We start from the raw sequence: 25669 nt of genomic DNA, 5'->3' as shown, positions 1-25669 counted from the left end.
AAGAACAGAATGGTAGTATATCGTTTCTAGATGTCCAACTAACCAGAAGAGTAGATGGAACATTAAAAAGAGGGTTACATAGAAAATCTACAGTTGGACAGTACGCTCATTTCTATAGCGCAGTACCAATGAAATACAAAAGAAACTTAATAAAGATCCTGACTCATCGTGGCAGAATGATTTGCTCTGATGACATTATTTTAGATAAATTGGTTAATATTCGAAATTCGCTTAGTAGGAATGGGTACCCAATGAAACTCATCGACAAACACATGATGGAGACGAAAAGAAGGACAAGGGTACCTACTGTTCCGAAGAAGGTACTGTTCCTAAAGTTACAATTCTTAAATGATGTTACGGAAGAAATCTTGACACAGAGGTTAAGAAGGGCAGTACAGAAAACATTTAATGCAGCCCGACTTAGTACCGTCTTCTACAAACGCCCCACAATAAGAACTGTTAATAAAGACAGATCGCCTGAATTCGACACATCTATGTGTATTTACCAATTCAACTGCTCCTGTGGAGCCAGTTATATAGGGCGTACAATTCGGCAAGTTCGTCAACGAATAACAGAACACCATCCGTCGTGGTCGACCAAAGGACAGGTAAAAGGGATTAAGAGTTCTATTCTCTCTCACTTGGTGGACACAGGTCATCAGGTTGAACTGAATAAAGCTTTTAAGGTTATCTACCATATTCCATCAAATTTGCCACATGATTTACGAGCTCGTCTATTACATATAGCTGAAGCCATCGCAATTCATATTCACAAACCGAACCTTTGTATCCAAAAGAAGTTTGTACAACCACTCTCGCTACCTTGGCCATCGGTATAGCGGAGTTTGTAGCAGAATTTCGGTAAACAATTATCTTATTCCTTCCATTTTTTGTATTTTACTTATTCTCTTCATTCGTCTCTTGATTCTTACATAACTACTATATTACTGACCATTCATCAAAATATTTTGTTAGTTCTTTCTTCTCCTTTTTATATATTATGCAACGTAGCAACTGATTGATTTTCGAATAATAACTCTGATTAGTATTAATTCTTCTCTTCCAATTAATGTTAGTTTATAATCGATGTCATTATATAATTATTACGTAACGTATCTACTCCATGAGTGTTATTTAATTATTTGTAAATCACGATAATGCAATGAGAAGACGAAGTTTATCAGAATTATGTGATATATTTGCGAAATACATTTCGAACAATCTGATCATCATATATATATTAGTGTAGAGCCATGATGAAAAACTAATTGAAAAGAAATTTCGCTCGATTCGTTGCTTTTTATTTATCAAATGTCAAAATGGGAATTTTCACTTTATTCAGAAATTACTGACCCTATAAATAACTAAAAAGGATTGGTTTATACTGGCACTATGACCAGTTTGTACTAAATGGGCCAATAGTGAGCTGTTTACTTTCTTCACCAAATCTTTGTTTAGCCACACTGGGAGGTGTTCGCGAGCACCATCATTTCTCTCTCATCCTATCTGACCTATATTTATTCTGATCACAGATCTTAAGATTTTTACTTAACATATATACAGATTCAAGTTGACATTCTATATGAGTCATACCAACATGAATAATTTTATTCTATTTGATTTGACAGTCCTAAATTTACATGCTTTAAACAATGTACTTTGCCTTTAACCTGGCCATTTCTTTTCGGATTATTAATTTGGATACATAATTGTGGAACCTGAAGAGAATTTATCGAAAATTTATATATTTTCAATCAGTATTGTGTTTTCACATAAATACTCATGTTTTCCAATTAAAAAGTGGGCCATGTTTGTAAACAATGGTACTGACAAAAACAATAAGAATTAATTGTTTAACTGATACATTTTATGAAACTTATGAAGTGTTTATGTGTGTTCAATACGTTAAATGAAGCTGTGATTGACCGAAAGTATATTTCTTAAGTAACAAAAACGTTTACTACTGCCGGCATAATATATGATACACATACAGACGAAACTACAGGTTTGTAAAAACGGAAATAGAAACTTTTACTAAGAGATATGGAAGTTAATTCATTCATATACCATGAAGGAAAAGTTCTTACTATTCACTTATGAAATAAATAACATTCTGCTTAACTGTTCCAAAATAACCTTAATTAATATACAGTAACAACGAATACATTCAATTTTCAGGTATCATTATATACAAGAACAGTGTCACATGTATGCGTATAAATTAAAGTACACTTTTACTGTATACAAATAAATCATAAAATATTTATAGAGCATAGAATGGCCTGTTATCAGTTATGTCGAAATTAGATGAATTGACACCGATAAGTACATACGTTAATAGGGATTTCAAATTATATCAATTTTTTATTACTGAAATTGGAAAAAAATAAGTAAATGGCAACAAATTTATCAAACAGTTGAAATGGCCTACTTTAATTTACTGGATTAAACGTTTGAACCTTATTCTACCTACATAAATTCGAGGCAGAGAGCATGAAAACAGTTTCGCCCAAATCCAAATACAGATGACTCTGTTTTAGTTACTCAGTTACAATAAGAAACAGTGAACAACTGATTTGAATTTGCATGGTACCACACATTGAGTACAGGTCACTTACTGATAAAAAGTAGTTTCAATTAACTGTAACTTATTAATGAAAGAGAAGCATGTAAGGGTCATTGGTATGACGGTGTGGATTGTTACAACAGAAACGGATTCGCAATGAAAACACACGAGTCGACAACAAGTACGAATGGTTCCTACCACAGTATCTTGCATCTTGCTGAACCACATAAATATCGGAAGATATAACTGCAATAAATTTTCATCTAAAACGATAAATAATCCAATGAAATTATTCTGATTGTGGTGTTTTCTACTTATGTCGACAGACATAAGTAGTATGTAACACCAATGGGAAGTGAAAATCCTGGCAACAAAAGGCTATGAAAGTCGACTTGAAGAAAACGGAATTAGAAAAGAATTGTGAACTAGAAGAATACAGAATATGAAGGAAAATGGTGTAAATTTGCAAATGGAGTAATTAATGTATGGTTCTTATATTTTATCAAGAGAATCTTTAACTCTGTATTAAAATGGATTAGGTTGACTCACCTGTAGGTTCATTCACTGCAAGAACATGTATCATGTCTCAAAATCTATGGTAGGAGACACTTAATCTTATCCATCAATAACTTCAAATGATTATTTCTAATTTACGCACTTCACCTCGGTTATCTTAACGCGAAGTGGTTGAAAGAGGTTTCAAAAATGAGGCTGGATGATTGAATAGCTAATAATTTAACCGCTAGGTTACTAAAGAGTGAAGAGAAGGGACAATGAAACGCAAAAAAGCAATTGTATTATTTGCAGTTTCTAAATCAACAACACAGTGACATGGTATTTCGCTGAGACACTTTTCGATGCAATCGATGATATAGTCTTACTTGACTTCAGTCCCCAAATGCCCAGGTACGATCGAAAGAAGGAGAGTCTGCTCTCCCTCTACAAATGCTCTACCATGGCCAAGCGTATATAGCAACGGACAGGGAAGTCCTACTCACTGACTTCTCGTGGCGGAGGTGTTGTTTACGAAATTGAGAGGACGAAAAGCGAATGTCCAGCGCTTTAACCGGGTTGGTGGATACGGAGGATCACCTTAGGGGAGTTCAAAAACCTTGATTCCCAAACATCTCCTGACGTTGTTCCACTGTCTTGTGGATTAAACCTTCAGGTCAAAGGCTCCGGGTGTGGCCACCCAAGAAAACTACCTGCTTCGCTCTGGACACCCTGGCAGTATCACAGCCCTCAAACGAATCAATGACAACTTCTACTGGTCTCATTGATAGTGTGTGGCATATATGTATTTGGTGCTCTTTTGTACCAATGCTTATGTTTTCAAATAGATAAATCAGCTCAAACTAAGAATAAACATGTTTCACATAAAATGAGAACATACAACTCAGTTTCCAACAAAAGATTTTGCTATTTAAAGGCCATCTGAATGATTTTAACACTTGACCGAAATATGGATGCAAGTCAATCACAAAGTAGATCAGTCAATTTGTCAGAGCAAAGTAGAACCAGCTACATACATGCATCGATTCAAGTTACCACATTATATTAGCACAACAAGATAAAATACCACGGTAGTGAAAGTAGTACTAATATCCGTACTGGTAGAATCAACTTGGCATGGACAAGATTATTTTAGAAGATGCAATGAATTCGTTGAATAAAAAGTATAAGATTCGTTCGATGCCGAGGATCTAATGAACGAGAAAGGATGTATGTATCTGCGTCATTGTTACCGATTCTGGAACATGTCACTAGACATCTTCAACCTATGGTTATCATAATCGTGAGGACACTAACCAGGTAGTCTGCATCTACCAACACGGCTCATTCAAAGATTAAATGACTTCATGGACTGACTCCCCATCTTGGTGTGATCATACTCAGCTTTTTTTCAATCTACCACTACAATACGGATAGTTGAAATAATTCTAATTTGATAAATCTGTTAAATAAAGTGCTACAACGAAGCGTTAAAAAATAGACACTACGAATTCTTTATTAACCAATCATAATAAATACTTACGACTGCTTTCACGATATAGCATTGTTCCATCTAAATATGTTGAATTCATACGTGCACCAGAAGTCGAGTTTGCAATACTGGAATTTTTATCATCAACGGTACCATAATAAATTGACTGATTTGTAAAATGTTCATTACCGCTTACACGTGGATAAATGTTACCATCGATAAGTGGATCAGGAGATTTGCCATCATATAATCGTAAATAAATCGGATTATAAGGAATTGACAAAACAGCAGTATCATAACCAGTATTTACTAATGATTCAGTTATTTTATCTGATGAAAACAATAGATCATCATTTATTTCAAATTCAGTTGGATAGCTGTTTGAAAAAAGAAAGAAATTAAAAAACAAAAGGGACATTAATTATTACCACTATTAATCATAAGAGAGAGAGCATAGAGAATAACAAAAAGATGTTATCTTGAAAACAATTGTGACTTGTGTGGTGAACCACATTGAGAATGATGAAATAGTAAAAAGCTGATGACAAAGAATGAAAATAGCACTATAGTTAATTTAAAAAACAGAAACCATTGAATATTGACTCACGCTATCGTAGTCATCATTAGAAATGAGGGTTGCGAGTTCTATCCTGAGTGAATTAATGTATGCACAATGTTAATCAATGCTGGTGTACAAGTAGATTGAAAAAAAGCTGAGTATGATCACACCAAGATGGGGAATCAGTCCATGAAGTCATTTAATCTTTGAATGAGCCGTGTTGGTAGATGCAGACTACCTGGTTAGTGTCCTCACGATTATGATAACCATAGGTTGAAGATCTAGGTTGACTAAAAGTCTAAGGAACGATCGTGAGCAGTGGTGGGCAACGAAAGCAAAAGAGATGGAAAAGGCAGTGGCCGTAGGCAACACCAGGCAACTCTTCAGACAAATAAAAGAAACCGGAATTAGCAAGTCAAGTGTAAGTGAAACGATCTCGGAAAAAGACGGAACCCTTATCTGCTCTCAGCCCAGACGTTTAGAACGATGAGCAGAACACTTTAAGGAGCAGTTCAGCTGGCCTTCAGCTACTGCACAACTACCCACTATTACCAGACAGCCGGAATGGAACATTGAAGTAGGCCCCCGACCCTACCTGAAGTTCAAAAGGCTATAACTAATCTGAAACGAGGAAAAGCAGCTGGTCCAGATGGATTGGATCCAGAGGTCTTTAAACATGATGGCCCAATTTTAGCGACTGGGTTGACTAATATTCTGAATAAATCTAGGAGACGGACGTAATCCCATCCGATTAGTCACAATCTCTGATTGCCCCAATATATGAGAAGGAGCTAAAATCATCCTGTGATAACCATAGAGGGATTAGTCTGACTAACATGGCATCTAAAATACTTGCCTCAATAATTATCGGGCGCTTAACTAAGACTCGTGAACTGCAAACACGAGAAAATCAGGCTGGCTTCAGACCTGGTCATGGCTGCATTGACCACATATTCACTATTCGTCAGGTCTTAGAGCACAGGCATGTTTATCGGCGTCCGACAATGATGGCTTTTCTTGACTTGAAAGCAGCATTTGACTCTGTAGACCGAGAGGTTCTGTGGCAGTGTCTGTCATTGAAAGGTGTACCTCGGAAGTACATAAACCTTGTGAAGGCTCTTTACTCGAACATTACTAGTCGAGTCAGAGCTTATGGCAAACTGTCATCTGATTTTGCAACCTCAAGTGGTGTCCGACAAGACTGTCCACTATCCCCATTTTTGTTTTACTTCATTATAGACCTATTGCTGGAAATAATACTCTCGTCGACTGAATTTTCAGGAATTGATCTCCTACCAGGGGCTCCACTAAACGACTTAGAATACGCAGATGATATAGTCCTGTTTGGTGAAGACACTGGCAAAATGCAGAGTCTTCTGTTAGAACTGAGTAATAATGCCAGGATGTTTGGGATGCGTTTCTCCCCACCTAAATGTAAATTGTTACTCCAGGACTGGCCTACGTCAACACCTGAACTAAGGATAGGGGGCGAAGTAGTCGAACGCGTCGACAACCTCACTTACCTTGGAAGTCTGATCAGACCTAATGGTTTGGTGTCTGATGAAATCTCAGCACGGATTCAAAAAGCTCGTTTGGCTTTTGCCAACTTACGTCACATATGGCGAAGACGAGATATCCGTCTATCAATCAAGGGACGAGTATACTGCGCAGCAGTTCGTTTTGTTTTACTTTACGGCTGTGAAACATGGCCATTAAGAGTAGAAGATACTCACAAGTTCCTAGTATTTGACCACAGATGTCTTAGAAGTATTGCTCGCGTCTGCTGGGATCAACGGGTAAGTAATAGTGAAGTTAGATGTAGGGTATTAGGGAATGATGGTAAATCAGTTGATGAGATCATGAATCTTCATCGACTGAGATGGTTAGGCCACGTGTTACGTATGCCTGAACACCGATTACCACGACGCGCAATGCTGACTAGTATTAGGGATGGTTGGAAGAGAGATAGGGGCGGCCAAACCAAAATGTGGCATCAGAGCTTGAAGTCACTAACTTCTAGTCTGAGCCATGTTGGTAGGTGCAGCCTACTTGGTTGGGGTCCGTGTGACTATCGTAACCAATGGTTGGAGACTCTGTGTGACATGTCTCAGAATCGATCACAATGACAGGTGTATACACTTTTTATCTTCCCTTAAACCTTGAGATTAAAATTGCTTCATAACTTTTTTTCCTTCCTATACTATATCCTCATATACAACCTATCTTTTATATACTACCACCACTAAATTAACTACTTCTATGAATCCGGTGTTCATGTTATTGTGCTAACGAGGTATGGCAACTTGGACCGATGCATAAATGTGCCTGGTCCTACGTTGTAGCTGACTGACTGACTGAGGTTGAAGATGTCTAGTGACATGTTCCAGAATCGGTAACAATGACGCAGATACATACATCCTTTCTCGTTCATTAGATCCTCGGCATCGAACGAATCTTATACTTTTTATTCAACGAATTCATTGCATCTTCTAAAATAATCTTGTCCATGCCAAGTTGATTCTACCAGTACGGATATTAGTACTACTTTCACTACCGTGGTATTTTATCTTGTTGTGCTAATATAATGTGGTAACTTGAATCGATGCATGTATGTAGCTGGTTTTACTGTGCTCTGACTGACTGATTTGACCAGTACCAAGATAATGTTTCATTAAGAAATAGTATCAGCTGCAGATTTATGAAAAATCATGATTGAATTAATGTTGTGGTCAAGGTTTTTTGTATAAAAATGACAGTTTTGTTTTCTTTAATATGTTTAACCTTTTATTTTGGCTTTCTGTCTTTCAAAAAAAGATTCAAAACCCGTGGTTATATAAGTAAATTATATCTAATATCAGCATTTCATCAACAAATTGCGACATCATAGCATGAAACATATCTAAACCTGTAGTGTAGACGTTGTTGTTAAAATATTCAGCTTGATATCAATAGATCATAGAATCAAACCTCGCTCCATCTACTACTTTAGTGAGAGCAGTCGAGTGCTACTGATGTGTGTCAAATACAAGCCTTGTACAAGGATTATCCAGTGAACAATTATTCGATTGGATTTTATTATTTGGGTCTGTTAATTAAAAATCTACCGTCCTTAGTCTTTTAATTGTACAATATCAACATACGTTTAGCATAGGTTTACTAGGAAAAATTCATTAACCAGGTACAGATTCGTGTAATTGGCTATTGATACTATCCGTCATTCAAACGAAATTATTTGGGACAGGGTTTAAATTTGAGTCTTAATAATTATAAGTCAAACACCTTAGCTACTCAGACATCCCTCATCAGCGGCTGTTGACAGTTTTGTACTAAATATTATCTGCATATAGTTAATTGACATGGACGAATTAAAGAAAAACTAAAATTGATGAATAACATATGTGAAGTATCATAAAAAAAACTACCTGTCCACGGTATTTGTTCGATTAAATGCAACAGAAGGCAGTAACCACGGCGCTATGTCTCGTCTACGTTGAATAACCTATTAAAAGTAGAAGAAAATAAACTAAGTAGGAAATCCGACAAAGATACAGTGAAAAAATTACTGAAGTTCGTAATATATAAATGCGGTTAGTGGGGATTTGTCAAATTTGAAGATCATGAATTAACATCTGCTAAGGTAGCACCGAAATATGGAGAGCAGTAGATATATGTTTCACTTCTATTTTCAAACATTCCATATGATTCCACTAAAGATTGCCCTCAAGATTTCCACGTACCCTGAAAATCTAATGAGCAAACGTAATCAGTGTCACCAACAGTATCGGAAGTGAAGTGAACTCCTGTTAATTTTAGTGAACCATGATCGGTTAATTATGCAAATTAGAGACACTTTATGAAATTTAAGCGTAGAAGACAGAAATCTGCATGCAGAAGTAGCATATTCAAGATCTAAATGGGCCTAATTTCCCATATAATTTTTTATACTCAATAATAAGTTGTTCTTAATAACTCCACATTTTCCATTTCCTCCTCACCCTCTGGATATTCGTTAAGTGGACAATCATCTTCCATATATTTAAACCGTCAATTATTCACTAACTTTATCCGTTACATAAATTTCTGGTGACATTTGAAATTTCCAAACACTTTGTGGTGAAGCTACCTTCTAATTATCAATAGACTACAAGCATTTTCTAAATAGCCATGAAGACAATTGTATAGCTCCCGTAAATGATATTGTCAAAAGATGGTGAATTTGATTCGTCAAATTATCTGTAATTATTTTTCAGTTAGAGATAGGTTCATAGAATATTAGGATATTTGGATTACCAAAAATACATAAGAAACATGGATCCAACTCTATATAAGATGGCAGGTACGAGCAACTAACGATTTCCAAATGAAAAGAAAATAGTCTCCTAGTTCTTAAAAGCTTTCAATAGTTCCATAAATGACATCAGCTTCTGGTGAAGTATTTATAAAATATGACAGAGATCAGTAATAAAAACATTAGACTAAGGATATAGACCCGAGAGCATCGTCAATAAATTTTCATTCATCGTATTCACTATCACATATATATTTCGATATACTACTATGACGAATAACCAAGAGTCACTTACAGTATAAATATGTTCACTAAGTGATTGAAGATTAATCAGCTGAACAAGTAATGTTATTGTGCTAGCTAGTAATGCATGTAAAGCACAGCGATGTGTTAACGGCATATACGTATTTTCATCAATGATTTTTGTTTGAACTGCTAAGATTAAACGAAACAATTCTGTAATAACCTGTTGAAAAAAAATAAGAAGGAAAGAATTAATTTATTAAACAAAAAATAAAATAAACGAGAGTGAAATAGAACGTTTTGTGAAAAAACTGCACTTGATGCGTTTTTTATCATCTAATGTTCCATGGTTTGAAATTTTAGTGCAATTAGGAAAGAAAACAAAAGATATATAACAGAAGTTAAAAACCATAACCCTGTATTTAACCGTTGAAAAGTCAAAAATAACACTCAGAAATCCTATTGCAGATAATACGTTTCCAGAAAATGTAATTCACATTACATAGATTTGCTAACACTAACAGAATGATTAGTTACAGTAGTTGTGATGATAACGTAATAGGATCGATTTCGATTGAAACTTAATGCCAACACTGATACTAGTAAAACATGATATTAAACGAGAAGGCCGACCTAGATTATAATATTGAAGTCAGAAGAATTCGGGACTGAAGTTTCAGATTACGTGAAACACCAATTGTAGGCATTCGCCGTTAGCGGCATGTAGAATAACTAAAATAATTTGACGAACTGAATAATACTTGAAACGCTTACTAAGCCGTGTGACCCTGATTTAACTAATTATTCTTAATTTGAAGATGTGTGAATTGCCAATCGATAAGACATTGCCATTTATCGTACACACACAATCGTATGTTACTAACTTTATTCATTTAACAAGTTGTGCAATACTTTTGTATTTATATTTAAGTGTACGTGCATGGTTTTTGTAAACAATTGGTTCCATAGTCTTACTTTCAATTATTATACTACCATTTAAGTAAATTTTATACTTAAAAACAGATAGCATCGTAAACTGCTCCGTGTTCTAAGTCATGTTGACATATTGACAAAAAGTCAATAACTGAGCTTAATCATTATTGTGTGTAGTATTAACTGGATTCAGTCAGATATCTTTAGTTAAGAAAGATTAAAGTATACATACACGATGTTAAATACAACGAAATCATCAACATTTACAATAAGCTGAATCCAAGCACATCAGTAGACAACAAGTCTCCACAGAAAATAAATTTGTATCAAAATATCGTCGAAATAAAATAAAGAAAAAAGGTAAAACACGTTTTAAAGCTAGATAGATTAAAAATTACTAGGAGTTTCAGGTACACGAAGATTGTTGAATTAGCAGTGCGCTGACTGCAAAACAATATCATGAGTCGATTTAGGTTTGAAAGATGAATCACTGGATTTTTGACTTGATGTTCTAAAAGTATGATGCTAAACGCGAGAATTGGAAGATGTACACTCGTTATAGATATGTGATAACGAGGAATCATAGCATAGACAGTTGTATGACTATACACCTTAATTTCTACGCAGTGATGAAAGTAAACGTTAGAACAAAAAACTATCCAATCAAAACAATTTATTGCTAATAATATGAGGGTGGTAACACGTGAATAACGATTTTTTTAGATCTATTATGATACTAAACCGTATTTAAATCTATAAAACAATGTAACTGTCTAGTTTAATAAAATATTCAAAAGAATAAAGCACATTTCATTTCATCATTTTTGTATTTAGAATAGCATAAAGTGTAGAGAAAAAATTACAACAACTAACCTGTTCTGCACCCATTTCTAATGCGACCAATCCAACAGTGCAAGACAGATATTCTAAATTGTCTACTTTGTTACTAGGATCTAATAACTGATGGTAAATATTTTCAATAAATAACACACCAGTCTGTGATAAGGCACAAGAAAGAAAGAAATTTAGATCTTACTATCATCAACATTAATTAAATAAATTCATCGTTTAGAGCTAGATGATGCGTCAGAGGATGATATTTACCAGAACCACAACTATATACATATATGCATTCGCTTTAATTGAAATTTTAGGAAAACCCATCATTGTTCAGCAGATATTAATTACTAGTACTGATCGACAAGATCGGTTTGTGCCCTGTTGTTACACTGACATTGGTAAATTGTAGATACTCCTTAGTGGTGATTACCTACTAGCACAGATGCTATTTCTATGGTTTCGCCATGTCGATTGTCTCAAACCATAAAAAATCGAAGATAATATGCATCATGATGCCCAGTCACTCGCACCAGTGTGATCACATTCCCACTTGATGGATAGAATCCGATCAAGATTACGAGATAAACAAATAAACATCGGTTAATGCTAAATATAACAGAAATCAATTGCATATTTGTTTTATTGGCAAATTCACCTATAGTGATGAGAAAAATACTTTATATGTCAGACTGGTTGCAGAGATGAAGTATTAGAATCCACGTAATCATAATATATAAAATGTAATTCATAAACCAAGTACAGATTTATGTACTTGGCTTTGAGTCACACTTTAGATGTGAGGTTTATACAATTCTACTACCTAAACCCGTTTAGATGGTATGAAGTTTCAACGTGTTGTCTAATGGTTGAATGTAGAGAAATCTTTAATCACTAAGGCATAGCTCAATAAGTTATAATTAAATGATTGAAGTCTAAGCTAATTTACCTACTTTGAACAGTATTTTAGTAGTACAAACGGTTGCAAAAAACTTTCAAATGAAAGGAATACAGTGATGCGTACCTCATTAATGTGGTAAGATTACATTCATTTTACTACTTACTTACTTACGCCTGTTACCCTTCGCGGAGGAGCATATGCCGCCTACCATTATCGTTTATTTCAATCCTTTCTCATATTTCGAATAAATCATTTTCATTTCTTTCCGATTCATAATTTTAATAGTCTGACGTCAACTGATGCTATTCCTTACAACCATTATTCCGTGTTTAGTAGCTTCCATACGTAATTGGGTAAAACTTCGTAGCACTATGAATTTATCTACTATTTTAATGCTCTAGAATTTTCCAGCTCACATTTTTCTATCTGAATCACTTTTTCTTAATCTTATTAACTTCGTGGTTGCTTTGCTCCAATGTGATGATACATATTCACTTCTAATCAACTTTCCTTGCAAAACTTTAAACTTTTATGACAATTTTTATTTAGAAATACTACAGTTCCTAACAAAATCAAATGAATTCATTTTATTCTGATCAAATATTTGTTCTTCCGGTCATTAAAAAGATAAATAGTTATGGATGAGTTATAGGTATATTCTCAGCTCGGTTACTCTTGGATTTCTCAATCAAATAGTTGCATTGAGTACCCATATAAGAAACGTATTTATCAGAAGTAAACTCATGTGACTGCATAACGTAACTGTTAACACCATAAAAAACAACATATTAAGTGAAAGTGTTGTGTTCAACGGTTCAATTCACATATTATCATATACTTAATCCCAGTGTTAGCCACCTGTGAAGAAACAGGAGACAAAGTGAATCTTAACTGCCCGAAGCCCATAAGCAATCTTTACATCTAAAAGATATTTATGGTTTGTCAGACTAAGAGGAAAATTTCTGTAGCAATCTTCATTGTCAACTGATTTTTCATATGACTTTGATATAGAATATTATTTGTCCAATAATCGAGGAATCCAATAAAAACCAGGATAATTACTTTTTCAGTATACTTTTTGAACCTATACAATGCTTCTCTCTAATGGACATTTTAGTATACGATATTTTTTAAATGAATTTTGTTACATATTTCATTTTCATAATTTTTAAGAAACGAAAAAAGAATTGTATTTTCGAGATGATCAGAGCAACTTATAAATTAAAAGGGCGATTTCAACAAAAATATACCATCTATTGTGAAGCTTTCAATGTTTTTCCAGAGAACATTAATAAGAGCAATATAAATCTCGTGATGAATGAGGATCTGGGCAATGTGACCAGTTTAAATAAACATTAAGACGAACCTAACGTGCTTGTTTTTTATATGGATAAGTTGATCTTTTAAATAGGTTCGCAGATACCCTGTTAACAAAAAAAACAAGCAAACTGAAGCAGGAAGACAGTCATATCTAAATCAAGATAGTTCTTGGCTAAGTTAATCCTGAGACTGGTATTGCATCAATTATGTCAATGTGTTTTACATCACAGAAGGCATATATATATATAGTATGAAAATAAAGTTTTCAAAAACATAAAACAATTCAACTATAAATAAAGCAATACGTTTACCTTTTTCATGAATAAAATATCTTGTCTTTCAGGCTTCTCCAAGATAAAATAATTGCTTAATCCGTTCTCACCGTAAATTCTTAAGCAATAATAAAACACGTATGAAACAGAAGTAAGAAGAGACAAAAGGGGATTGGAAATAAAACCAATCAGTCATTTTTCTGAACATTTCAAAATTTTATTTCGCTAGAATATAATAAATACATACGCGAATGATGGAAATAGACGTAATTTAAATTAAAGACGAGAATCTAAGTGACCTGGTGGTCTCGAATTTGCTAGTAATTCAATTACAATCGGTTAACTGGCACTGTTATGAGAATGAATGATATCGAAAATCTTAACCACTGAACCGATTTGTTTTGTAGAATTTCTGTAACAAAATTAATTATTCTGTATAAAAAAATATTATTCTGAACAGGAAAAGTTATGATCCCGTTTGTCCAACGTTCAATAAAAAATTTTCTGTACGTTGCCGATAAAAAATTTGATGCAGTTTCATTTATTGTAATATGGATTGTATTGGTTAAGTGGTAAAATGATGTAGTGTGGCATCAAATTAGTATGAATAAGGTTATTTATCTTCAATCAGTAAATCGATTTTAGACAACGGTGATTTACATCAATTGTCATAGACAGATATACAGTGGAAATTTTTACAATATGTGTAGTGTTGCTACTTATATTGACATACATAAGTAGCATGTAGCACCATTCGGAAGTGGAATGCATGCCAGCAGAAGATTGAAATGAACAGGAAGGGGAATGGAGAGCAATTGTAATAACAACAAAATTTTAAGAATCATGAAGTATGTAAAAGACAATTGAAGGAAGATGAGCATATAACTTATTTGATGTACGGCTTTCATAATTTACGAAGGCAATCTGTAAGTTTGCATCAAACAATAAATTTGTTTTGCCCACCGGTTTTCGTTCCCTACATATATGATAGCCTATGGTAATTAGTGTAGCTTGGTAAACAAGTATAGCATTTCACATTTATTCATCAACCAAACTTTACCACTGAGAGTTAGTGATATTACCAGGAGCCAATCAGAAAAAAAAGTGGGTGGGAAACATCTTGTACAGGTGATCTAGTTCCCAGAAGTTGAATACCTTACCAAGCAAAGACAATCGTAGCTGATGGGACGACTATTGACTAACACTGATAGATTAACAGTAATTGATAACAAAGAACTGAAGAAAGAAAGAAATGGTGTGAACTACAAACGAGAACAATGTGAGATATTATAGTTTTAGTTTTATGCAGCTGAAGGCTATACGAAATAACAAATCATGATAACGAATAAAAATAGACAGACAAACATCATCAACATACAGAATGGCCCAGAGGTTCGTTGGAACACGTTACCAAACCTCATTAAAATTGTGACAAAATAATTAAAGGAAACGAAATAATGTTTTAACAATGATAAAAAGGAGAATTAACATTGAGAATATGGTTTGAAAAAAAAGAGTGGAGAGACATGGATAAAGGAATACAGGAATTTAAGACCGAGAGTATGTTAAGCGTGGATCCATCTGTGTTATTGTGAGCGATTCGCAGACATGTCGACCAAAGTCACCAACAATTGATTGCGGCTATCTCGCGGACCCCAGCCTGGTAGTATCTCTTTACCAAAATGGTTTAGACCAGAAATTAACAACTTCGTAGACTGATACCACGTTTTGGTTCGGCCTCTCTAGCTTCCTTCCAACCTACTTCTGACGGATGAGAAAATCTCTATAGAAATAGACAGTGGCCTGTTTAATTTTCTGATAACGTACACCATCTATAGCACACGCCAGTTATCTAAATGTCTACTGTAATGAAACGTGCAGAAACACACCTTTTTCAACCATACAATTACATTGATTGTTTATGAGAATAGGATATCTAATGAATGTACTGAAAGCATTACACGTACTTCTGAGGTAAGACTGATAAGTCTTGATGATTGAACGCTATACTTGGTTCCTAAGCTAGTCTCGTAACCCCCAAACTAGAACTACACAGAGACTTGAACACGAATGAAAAGGCACAAAATATGTGGGAAGAACTTTACTCCAAAGGTTCATTTATGTACAGAAAATATAGGGTTTTTATAGTATTTTAGAAGTCCTTGGGTTTTCCTGAAAATTCTAGAATGCTATTAAACATAGTAGCAGTGTAGTTATCAGTCAATCAGAACCTCTACATGTGACTTTTCATTTTCGTGATATTTCTAGCAAAACTTCTAATCAAACGCTGATTGGATAAAATGCTCCACAATGTTTCCCGAGTTTTTCTTGTCTTTAGCGAGAAGTTTTCTGGATCACCCCAACAAGACATTCAATGTTGAAATAATTGAAACCAATATTACATCTGCATAGTCTTAAGCCATTTCAACGAGAAATGCAAGTCGAAGCCGATTGGAATAAATGAAATGTTGATGTGAATAAGACTTGATTTTAATTCAGGAAGTGACTATCTGTTGAACTGAGCCTAGTACAAAACTTCATAACCTAGATTGTTAATGACAACTGAAAATGACAGTTTGAGATAGTCCACATTATATATATATATATATCCATATATATATATCCATTTTGGCCTACATTATATTATTCTGTATTTTAAGAAGGGGGTTTTGTGGAGATTTAAGTAATTTTATAATGAATTCATGAGTCAATTGAAGGTAGACCACCATGGAAAACCTGGAAGCACTGGACGGCCGTTTCGTCCTAGTGTGGGACTCAGCAGAGCACATCCACGATCCCACCCTGCGCGACTTGAACCCAGGAACTATCGGTCTCGCGCGCGAACGCTTAACCTCTAGATCACTAAGTCGACATCCAACGGTGGTAATGTCTAACTTCAACCAATCCACGAAATTGAGCAACCGTTCACCATCGTCTTCAATTGACTCGTGATTTCAACTATTCCGTATTTGTTTATTTCCTATTTCAAATAGTTTCTAAACCGTTAGTATGTTATGTTTAACTCTTTTAGTGTGTATCAATCTGGTATGGAGTACCACAACCACTAAGCACGTAAACTATGACAACAACATGATTAAAAATAATGGTACTTTTGATAACATTCGACTCACCGAACAGTCAACAACTGTTCTGTATTCCCATGTCGATCAATTAAAGTATGTAGTATTTTCTGTACAATTATTCGTATGACGGGATCTGGATCAATAGCGACACCACGTAATAAAAGATTTAGAAAGTCCGAATTCAATGCGTTCGATATGGCTACTGTTTTATACTGTGTGGCGACAGTTAGCATAGTTTGTAAAAGGACCATAATTAACGGTTTCGGACGATCACCATACTCTGGGTGATAACTATTTAAAGAAAAAGAATAATAAAAGGACAATAGATAATGAGAAACTGAGATCCGAAACAACAATGTCATAATCAAAGCGGACACTGACACAAATGTGCGTTAACCCTTACCACAATAATGCGATAAAAAATGGTGTGACATTAAAGCAGAAAAAAGAGTAGTCCGATTTAGGTAATAGCATCAATAGTAATAACTTTTAAAAGACATAATTCATATCTTATTTGGTACCAAAATCAAATAACTAAAAAATAACCCTCAAACATTTCATTAAGCTTAAAAGAACAACTTTAATTAATATCTCATGCATGAGGCATGTTTCCCAAATACCTAAAATTGTTTGATCTAATATATAAATGAGAATCTAAATATCATCAAACACAAGAAAAGCCATTACCGTAGAGAAATGAAAAACTTGTTATATATACCACGATAAGAATGTCAACTATTCTGAAAAGCATTTCATATTAGTTTCTGGTCAATATCTGAAGACGTTAGTGAAAATCAAGGGCAAAAATTGATTCACAAGAGCAGTGTTCAACTCTTTAGACTTATTAGGAGAATACTATTCATCTTTATACCGAAAATTTGAGTTCAGGTAAAACACTAAGATTCAATAGAGCTGGTCTATTCAAGAGTTCCTCAAGGTGTTCTACCCACCTGTTCTTCTGTCCTTGAATCTCATTGACTGGTTTGCCTCCTTTGTCTTTGACCGGTCTCTCTGACTTATCACATTTCGCTAGCAGTTTCTTTGTTGTTTCATATTTCCTTCTCTTGAAGTTTTTTCCACCGTCATTGCTAGGTCTTGCACGTACTTCTGCTTATCGGCGTGTGCGTTAGCTTCCTCTGCTCTTGTTCGACTGTGGTTGAGAGCTGTGTTCTTGTTCTTCCTTTCTTCAATCTTGTCCAGGGTCTCGATAGAGACCCATTCCTTATGATGATGCTTCTTGAGTCCCAGAACATCCTGACACGTTGAAGGTAGCGCTTCTTTGGTCCCTCTCCAGTTGTCCTCCATTGTAAATTCTTCTTTCAGTAGATCCTGTAGGGCTTGGGACCTGTTGTTGAGAGTTATCTTGAATTCGTTGAGTTCGTCAGTTTGTGGAAGGAAGGCCGTATTGAAACTTCGTAATCCTATTCCCCTAGTTGTCCAGTGCTTCTTGGTAGATGGTGATCTGAAACTACTTCAGCTCCTCTCCTGGTTCTCACGTCTTCCATTGATCTTGTGAATTTTTTAGTGATGCAAATATAATCGATTTGGTCCTTTGTGGTGTGATCCAGTGAGGCTCACTTAGCTTTGTGTATACGTTTTTGGGAGAATATTGTGCAGCCTATAACCATTTCGTTGAAGGCACATAGATTTGCGAATCTGTCACTATTATCGCTCATTTCTCTCAGTCCATGTCGTGACCAGAGTACGGCAGCATCTCTACCGAATCTATCCTTTTCTGTCCAGCTTGGGTCTAATGTGTTTCACTGATTCCGAGCACCACCAAGTTGTATCTCCTCATTTTCGTAGCTATTTGATCAGTCCTCCCAGTCTCCTACGGTGACTCGACATTCCATGTACCTATCTTAATTGTTGCTCTGGTTGTCAGAGGAGGCGTAGATCTCATGACTTCCGAAGAGTCTTGGCTTTCATCATGAGGCGTCATAATTCTTCTGGATGAAAGTCCTTCTACTCTCAAGACAGAGTTTAAACAGTTTACATTGTTTTCTCTATGAGTTCTCTAAATAATGTTTTCTGCGGGATGAGGTTTCTTGCGCTTTGCACAACCCTCCTTTTTTATCCGGGCTTGAAAGCGGCAGTAACCGTAGAAGCTCTACAGAAGGAGTGAAGCCAAATAACCATACGCTTAACCATTTAACCTGAGAGTCGAATCAGATTCCCAAATTTCATTGAGTATATTCATAATGTGACTGAAATTTAAATACTTAAACGTAAACTTAGTAAATGAGCTAGGTTTTAAACGTCTAAAGTATTTTTCCCATTAAACTAATATCCACTGAAAACTTGAATATATAAAAGCTCTGGATATCTATTCATTAGATCAATGGCATCGCGTTTACATGAAGATTTATGAACTATCCTGTACAAGTTCATGTGTTGTTTACATTGATGAAAAGATCTCAACTACAGCAGAACAACTAGATAATACTCTTTATTTTCCGATAGCTATCCAACTGAATTCATAGTCGATGATAAAATATAATTTTGACCCATACAAAATCACCAAAAATAGCCACGTAACATTACAATCCAAACACACACAAAAAATACCAAAAATACAGTTCATTTGAAATTATGTAACTAAAGCAAAATTCACCACAAAGAATGACCTATTATGACTTGGAATCATTCTCTTTGTTTACAAGTTCCATTCTAGCTTACAAATAGCTTTGTGATCGATATAGTTTACAATAAGACAATAATTATTTATCACAAAAAAAGAAACAAAAAATGGATTGAATTACATAACAGACCGAATGATTTGGTGTTTTTTGTTAATTCACTTTTCAGTATATACAGTACAATACAATATTCAATATTATTACTATTTAGACTGTTTAATATTTCGAACCGAAACCATACCTAAGGATATATATATATATATATATATATATATATATATATATATATATACTCAACCACCACGCACTTCGACTTGAAACCCTGACTCTCGTAATAATAGGTCGGAAGATAGCTAGAGATCTCCAGAGCAATATCTGGCACCAGTTGAACTTATCGACTACTGGATTGAGCAGTGTTGATAGATGAATATTGTCTATTAGAGGTCCTGATGATTGTGATGTGAGAGGAGGGATGGCATGTCTCACTCTTTATTCTCCTTTAGATTTTGAGCTTCAAAATCATCTTATACTTTTTTTCGACGAGTCCATTCTTTCTCTTCGAATTGTATTGTTGATCCCCAATCTTTTTACTATCTCTGATACTAATACTACTTCTACTAATATGGTGTGATAAATTCAACTGATATATATATATATATATGTTCCGAATTTACTGCATTAGCTATTCAGCGTTTAATAACAGTGTGATTACATCTTATAATACAGACACATAAACCCAGTTTATTATTTTTTCTTAAAATGAAAAATAACAGAAATAGAAAAGATTTAGATTAAATATTGGGACTGTTCATATACTTACTTAACCATTGGCTCAAAATTCAATATAAATTTCAATATTTCGATTTTTTGCGTGTCTGGAAGATTTTTAGCAAATTCGGCTATAGTATTGATAATTGCTTCTTGAAACTGACGTTCACCGGATAATTTTCGATTAGAATCATTAAATGAAGGTTGATCAGGATCAGATATTTGTGAAGTTTTATCAATACTGGCTTTTAAGATCTAAAAGTTTCGGTGTACAGTGGAATAAAAGCAATTGAACAAATAAGACAAGTCAGTAATAGATATATTTAGAGATACTTCAGTGAAGTAATGTAGAGACAACCCTTAAAATTTTCACAATAGGTATTCAAAGACTTGTGAAATAGACATTATAAGAAACTGGTGAAGTCATGAATCCTAACATAAAGTGGTCATTATTAATAAATCAAAGAGCTGTAAATTTACTTAATTCCGTAACAAATTTGTGTGCATAGATATAAGTCAGGTATTTTTGCATCAGGCTACTTTCCTGCTTGTATTAAAAAAGGTTGAAGGAAGTTTGAAAGTGTGACCACAAAGAAGTGTTGAGTCCCCTACATACTAAAACAATGCTCAAAATAAACGTTGCTAGAAGTGGTGCTGATCTTTCCTGTAATATTTTCTTATCTTAGTAAACCTTGATTAAATAATCATTCAAAATTATATATATCTCCATATCAAATATCACTGATGAAACGGGTCGAACATACTTAAATTATATTCTAATATAATTATGACATCACTAACCAGTTAAATTTTACATTTATTAACAGAAATAAAAAAGCAATGAGATAAGGGGTGTGGGTTTACAGTAAATTGGACTTAATGTTTCAATAACATCGTGCACAAAACAACGACACAAGCCCTTATTTGATATGTTTATAACATCAATGCCACAATGCTGATAAACCTCTAGCCACTACAACTTTCTGGTGTCTGTTGACCTTAAATGGTTTACCAATAGTTGACATCAGTATTCGTTTGAAACTTAACATGAAATTATTTTCTATCACAAAAGTATTTAGTATAAATGTTAACTACTAATAAGTAGCTCGATTCAATAACGTAAATATGTACCACTGGCACGGTTCAAAATCATGACACAAGCCATATAAAGTAATGCTACTTTTACTAAAACTCTCAAGCAATATTTTGATAAGTATATATTCTAACCATTATCATATATACAGTCCAGATGTCCCAATCTACCTAAACTAAGAGAGATAATGTAATAATGACTAAAACTTTAAAGGCGAAACCTGAATACTTGAGTAATTGAGGAATAAATTCACAATTTTCACATAATGCAACTTTCAGAAAGACATAATTGTAACAGTAGCATGCCCAAACCTATCTATATCGATTATTATCCTCTTAATCAAACAAAGATAGTTCGCGGATCAAGAAGACATAATAAGTATATCATGCAGATTCGTTACGAACTCTTGTGTTCGTATTACTGTACATCGGTGCCGTGGTTGTTTAGAATACATATACTGTTCATTAGCTTATCCCAGTCTTTATTTGCGTCAAATATAGCGAACTGTAGTGATTAAAATCTACTAGATAAGGAAGAATGTAACAGTTAATTCGATGTATATTATTACCCCATAATAATTATGATGGTGTTGTGGTCTTTGGACTGAGTGGTTTAGTTATGAAGGTTTCATTGTCCTTTTGAACAAAGTCGTCACCACATACCATTTAAAGCACGTAATGATAACGTTATCAAAGCTTCACAATTAAACCAACCAGTATACACAGACGACAACATTTCCAACATCGTCATCCGGAGCTGTAAATATTCTTAATCTGATAATACTTAATTTGTCTAATGTATTTATATGACAAATAACAGGAAAAAAGCCAATGAAAGAAAAATAATCACAGCCATTTACTACATATGTACTAAAGTCTGTACATAAAATTCACCTGAGAGAAAAAAAAGACAAATGAACATTATTTAGTCATTATTCTATTACTGTAATTGTACTTTCTTAAACCAACCCCGATAAAAAACAGTATAATTTTTTTTATTTATATTCATAAGTCAATCTGGCAACTGAATCCTCTTCGCCGCACTAATTTTTTTATATATTCTAAGGATTTACGGGTCTAAACTAATAACTACGAACAAATGATGCAGATTATATATATATATATATATATATATATATATATATCTTGGAACCCCAGAGTATGGATGAGATAGTTATTCAGTGCTACTTTATCATCAATTAATCATCATGAGATGATGCTAGTTCATCATAATGAAAACGATTGAATTGACTACAACATTCTACTCCCGTAGAATGTGATCTCCTTTGCGTCCAAAAATCTAACAAACTTCAAAGCAGATAATAGTATAGTAATCATTTCTATTTGTTTCCTTTTTATCCATTCATTATCTCTTTTCATTGAAGTGAATTGGATTTATTGACCGATTTAAAATGATTATCACCAATCTGTCGTTTTCGTTTTCACTTATTCTCACTAATCACTATTTTGTAGATGAATATTGATAAAAAAGATGAACTACTTCCAAAGTTTGCATATAATAAGTGATATTGTTGTATTAAGTGGTGTAATCAATGAGAGTCACCAATGTTTAGTAGTCAGTCAGCTGCAATGTAGGACCAGGAACATATATGTTGTATCCCGAAGAGAATTGTGAATGGTGAATTTTGAGGACTGTTTGTGGACCAATGTAATATGTATATTTCCTATTGTAACTAACCTAATCATATTTGTGTTCCTCTTATCATTAGCTTTATTTTGACCTTTGAACTATTATTATACGATTCTTGAGTTATCATCAGTTTATTGATTACTATTCACAGCCACATCCGGCTAAATATTGTACAAATATTATTTTCTATTTTACGGGTCGATGTGGTCTGTTTGGTTGGTATATAAAAACCCAGTATGTTTGTGAATATTGATTCATACCACTGAGGCTGTTATTGGTGTTTTGGACTTAACTGGCTGGGCTAGGCAGATCGCAGGACCGGTTAGCACTCTAGTCTGCTCGTACGGTTTCGTGTGTCACTGTTCCAACCGACAATTCGTTGCTCTCTAATTGGCGGTCTTATCGCGTCATACATTAACTAGGTATTCACTCGGCCACAAGATATAACAGTATCGGTCCAACTTGCCACACCTCATTAGCACAACAAGATGAACACCAAATTCATAGAAGTAGTTACTTCAATGGTACAAAAGAAAGATTGTGTATAACGATATAATACAGGAAGAAAGAATTAGTTCGTAGAAAGAAAGCTATAAAGCAATTTCAATCTCACAGTTTAAGGGAAGACAGAGAGTGTATACACCTACGTCATTGTGATCGATTCTGAGACATGTCACACAGAGTCTCCAACCATTGGTTACAATAATCGCGCGGACCCCAACCAAGTAGTCTGCATCTACCAACATGGCTCACACCACAAGTTAGTGACTTCAAGCACTGATACCACGTTTTGGTTTGGCCGTCCCTAACTTTCTTCCAACCATCCCCAATACTAGTCAGCATTGCGCGTCGTGGTAACCGGTGTTCAGGCATGCGTAACACGTGGCCCAATCATCTCAGTCGATGGAGATTTACAACCTCATCAACTGATTTACCATCATTCCCTAATACCGTTTGTCTAACCTCACTATTACTTACCCGTTGATCCCAGCAGACGCGAGCAATATTTCTAAGACATCTGTGGTCAATTACTAGTAACTTACGAGTATCCTCTATTCTTAATGTCCAAGTTTCGAAGCCGTAAAGTAGTCGACCTTATCACACTTACAGACCTGTGAAGTCAATCCATCTGGACCAGCTGCTCTTCCTCGTTTCAGATTAGCTATAGCATTTTGAACTTCAACTAGAGTCGGGGGGCCTACCTCAATGTTCCTTTAAGGTAGTTTTGGAATGGTGAGTAGTTGTAGAGTAGCTGAAGGCCAGCTGGACTGCACCTTAAAGTGTTCCGCTCATTGTTCTAAATGTCTGGGCTGAGAGCAGACGAAATTGTCGTCTTTTTCTGAGATCGTCTTACTTACATTTAACTTCTTAATTCCAGTTTCTTTTATGAGTCTGAAAAAGTGAATTGTGTTACAACCATTGCATTTCCATCCCTTTTGCTTTCGCTGCCCATCACTGCTCACGATCGTTCCGGAGACTTTTGATTAACCTAGATCTGACTTATAGGCAAGGATGGCTTCAAGCAATATGGAGGCAGTCCGCACAGGTTAACTCCTCCCCTATCCTGTTCCGGGGGCTACTGTCGTTCCAAGGCCCGTGTAAAGGAGGAGGTTTGGACATGGTGTTAGTGACCCCATCCCGTAGAAAACCAACTCGCTAAAAGACGCTAACCAGAAAATATTATTCAAACCATTTAAACTCTGCACTGGGAGTTGAAGGAGGAATTGTGACACCCAGTGATGAAAGCCGAGATTCTTCGGAAGTCACAAGGCCGATGCCCCTTCTAACAACCAGAGAAAAACTTTTTATAAGTACATGGAACGTCCGGACAATGTGGGAGTCAAGAAGAGTCTTTCGAATTGCAGCAGAAATGAGGGAATACAACCTGGAGGTGCTTGGGATCAGTGAAACACATTGGACAACAACGATTAGCTTCAGGAGAGCTTCTGTTATACTCCGGCCATGAAGAAGAAAATGATCCACATACACAAGGAGTTGCACTGATGCTGTCCAAACAAGCACGAAATGCACTTATAGGGTGGGAATCTCATGGACCAACGATCATCAAAGCCTCCTTCAAAACAAAGAAAGAGGGCATTACAATGAACATCATCCAAAGCTATGCGCCCACCAACGACCACGATGAAGATGTTAAACACCAATTCTACGATAGGCTGCAGTCGATCGTCGAGAAGTGCCCAACAAAGAACCTGGCCATTCTGATGGGTGATTTAAATACCAAGGTTGGAATGGACAACACTGGATACGAAGACATCATGGGACAAAATGGACTGGGAGTAGGGAACGAAAATGCTGAGAGATTTGCAAACCTATGTGCTTCAATAAGCTGGTCATAAGCGAAACTATATTCCCACACAAACGCATACACAAAACCACATGGACTTCACCGGACCACACTACGCAGAACCGAATCGACCATATCTGAATCAACAATAACTTCAAGAGGACGGTGGAGGATGTGAGGACCAGGAGAGGAGCTGATATAGCATCAGATCATCACTTGCTGGTCGCC

General features: G+C 35.1%; 1 protein-coding gene across 1 annotated transcript in view; it reads right to left on the bottom strand.

The window, feature by feature from the left end:
• Window positions 1-25669, bottom strand: part of Smp_158300 (hypothetical protein) — a gene marked incomplete at both ends in the record, with an annotated part of 53960 nt that overhangs the window by 6387 nt on the left and 21904 nt on the right. Inside the window, 7 exons of the mRNA XM_018789289.1 lie at window positions 4602-4927; window positions 8532-8608; window positions 9693-9863; window positions 11447-11569; window positions 13943-14021; window positions 17035-17277; window positions 20446-20648. Coding sequence (XP_018654747.1) covers window positions 4602-4927; window positions 8532-8608; window positions 9693-9863; window positions 11447-11569; window positions 13943-14021; window positions 17035-17277; window positions 20446-20648 — 1222 coding nt within the window. The remainder of the gene's footprint in view (window positions 1-4601; window positions 4928-8531; window positions 8609-9692; window positions 9864-11446; window positions 11570-13942; window positions 14022-17034; window positions 17278-20445; window positions 20649-25669) is intronic.

Source organism: Schistosoma mansoni, chromosome W, assembly GCF_000237925.1.
Source record: "Schistosoma mansoni strain Puerto Rico chromosome W, complete genome".
In the NCBI taxonomy this organism is placed as follows: Eukaryota; Metazoa; Platyhelminthes; class Trematoda; order Strigeidida; family Schistosomatidae; genus Schistosoma; species Schistosoma mansoni.
Note: the sequence above shows the minus strand (reverse complement) of the source record. Positions and strands in the feature narration are given on the sequence as shown.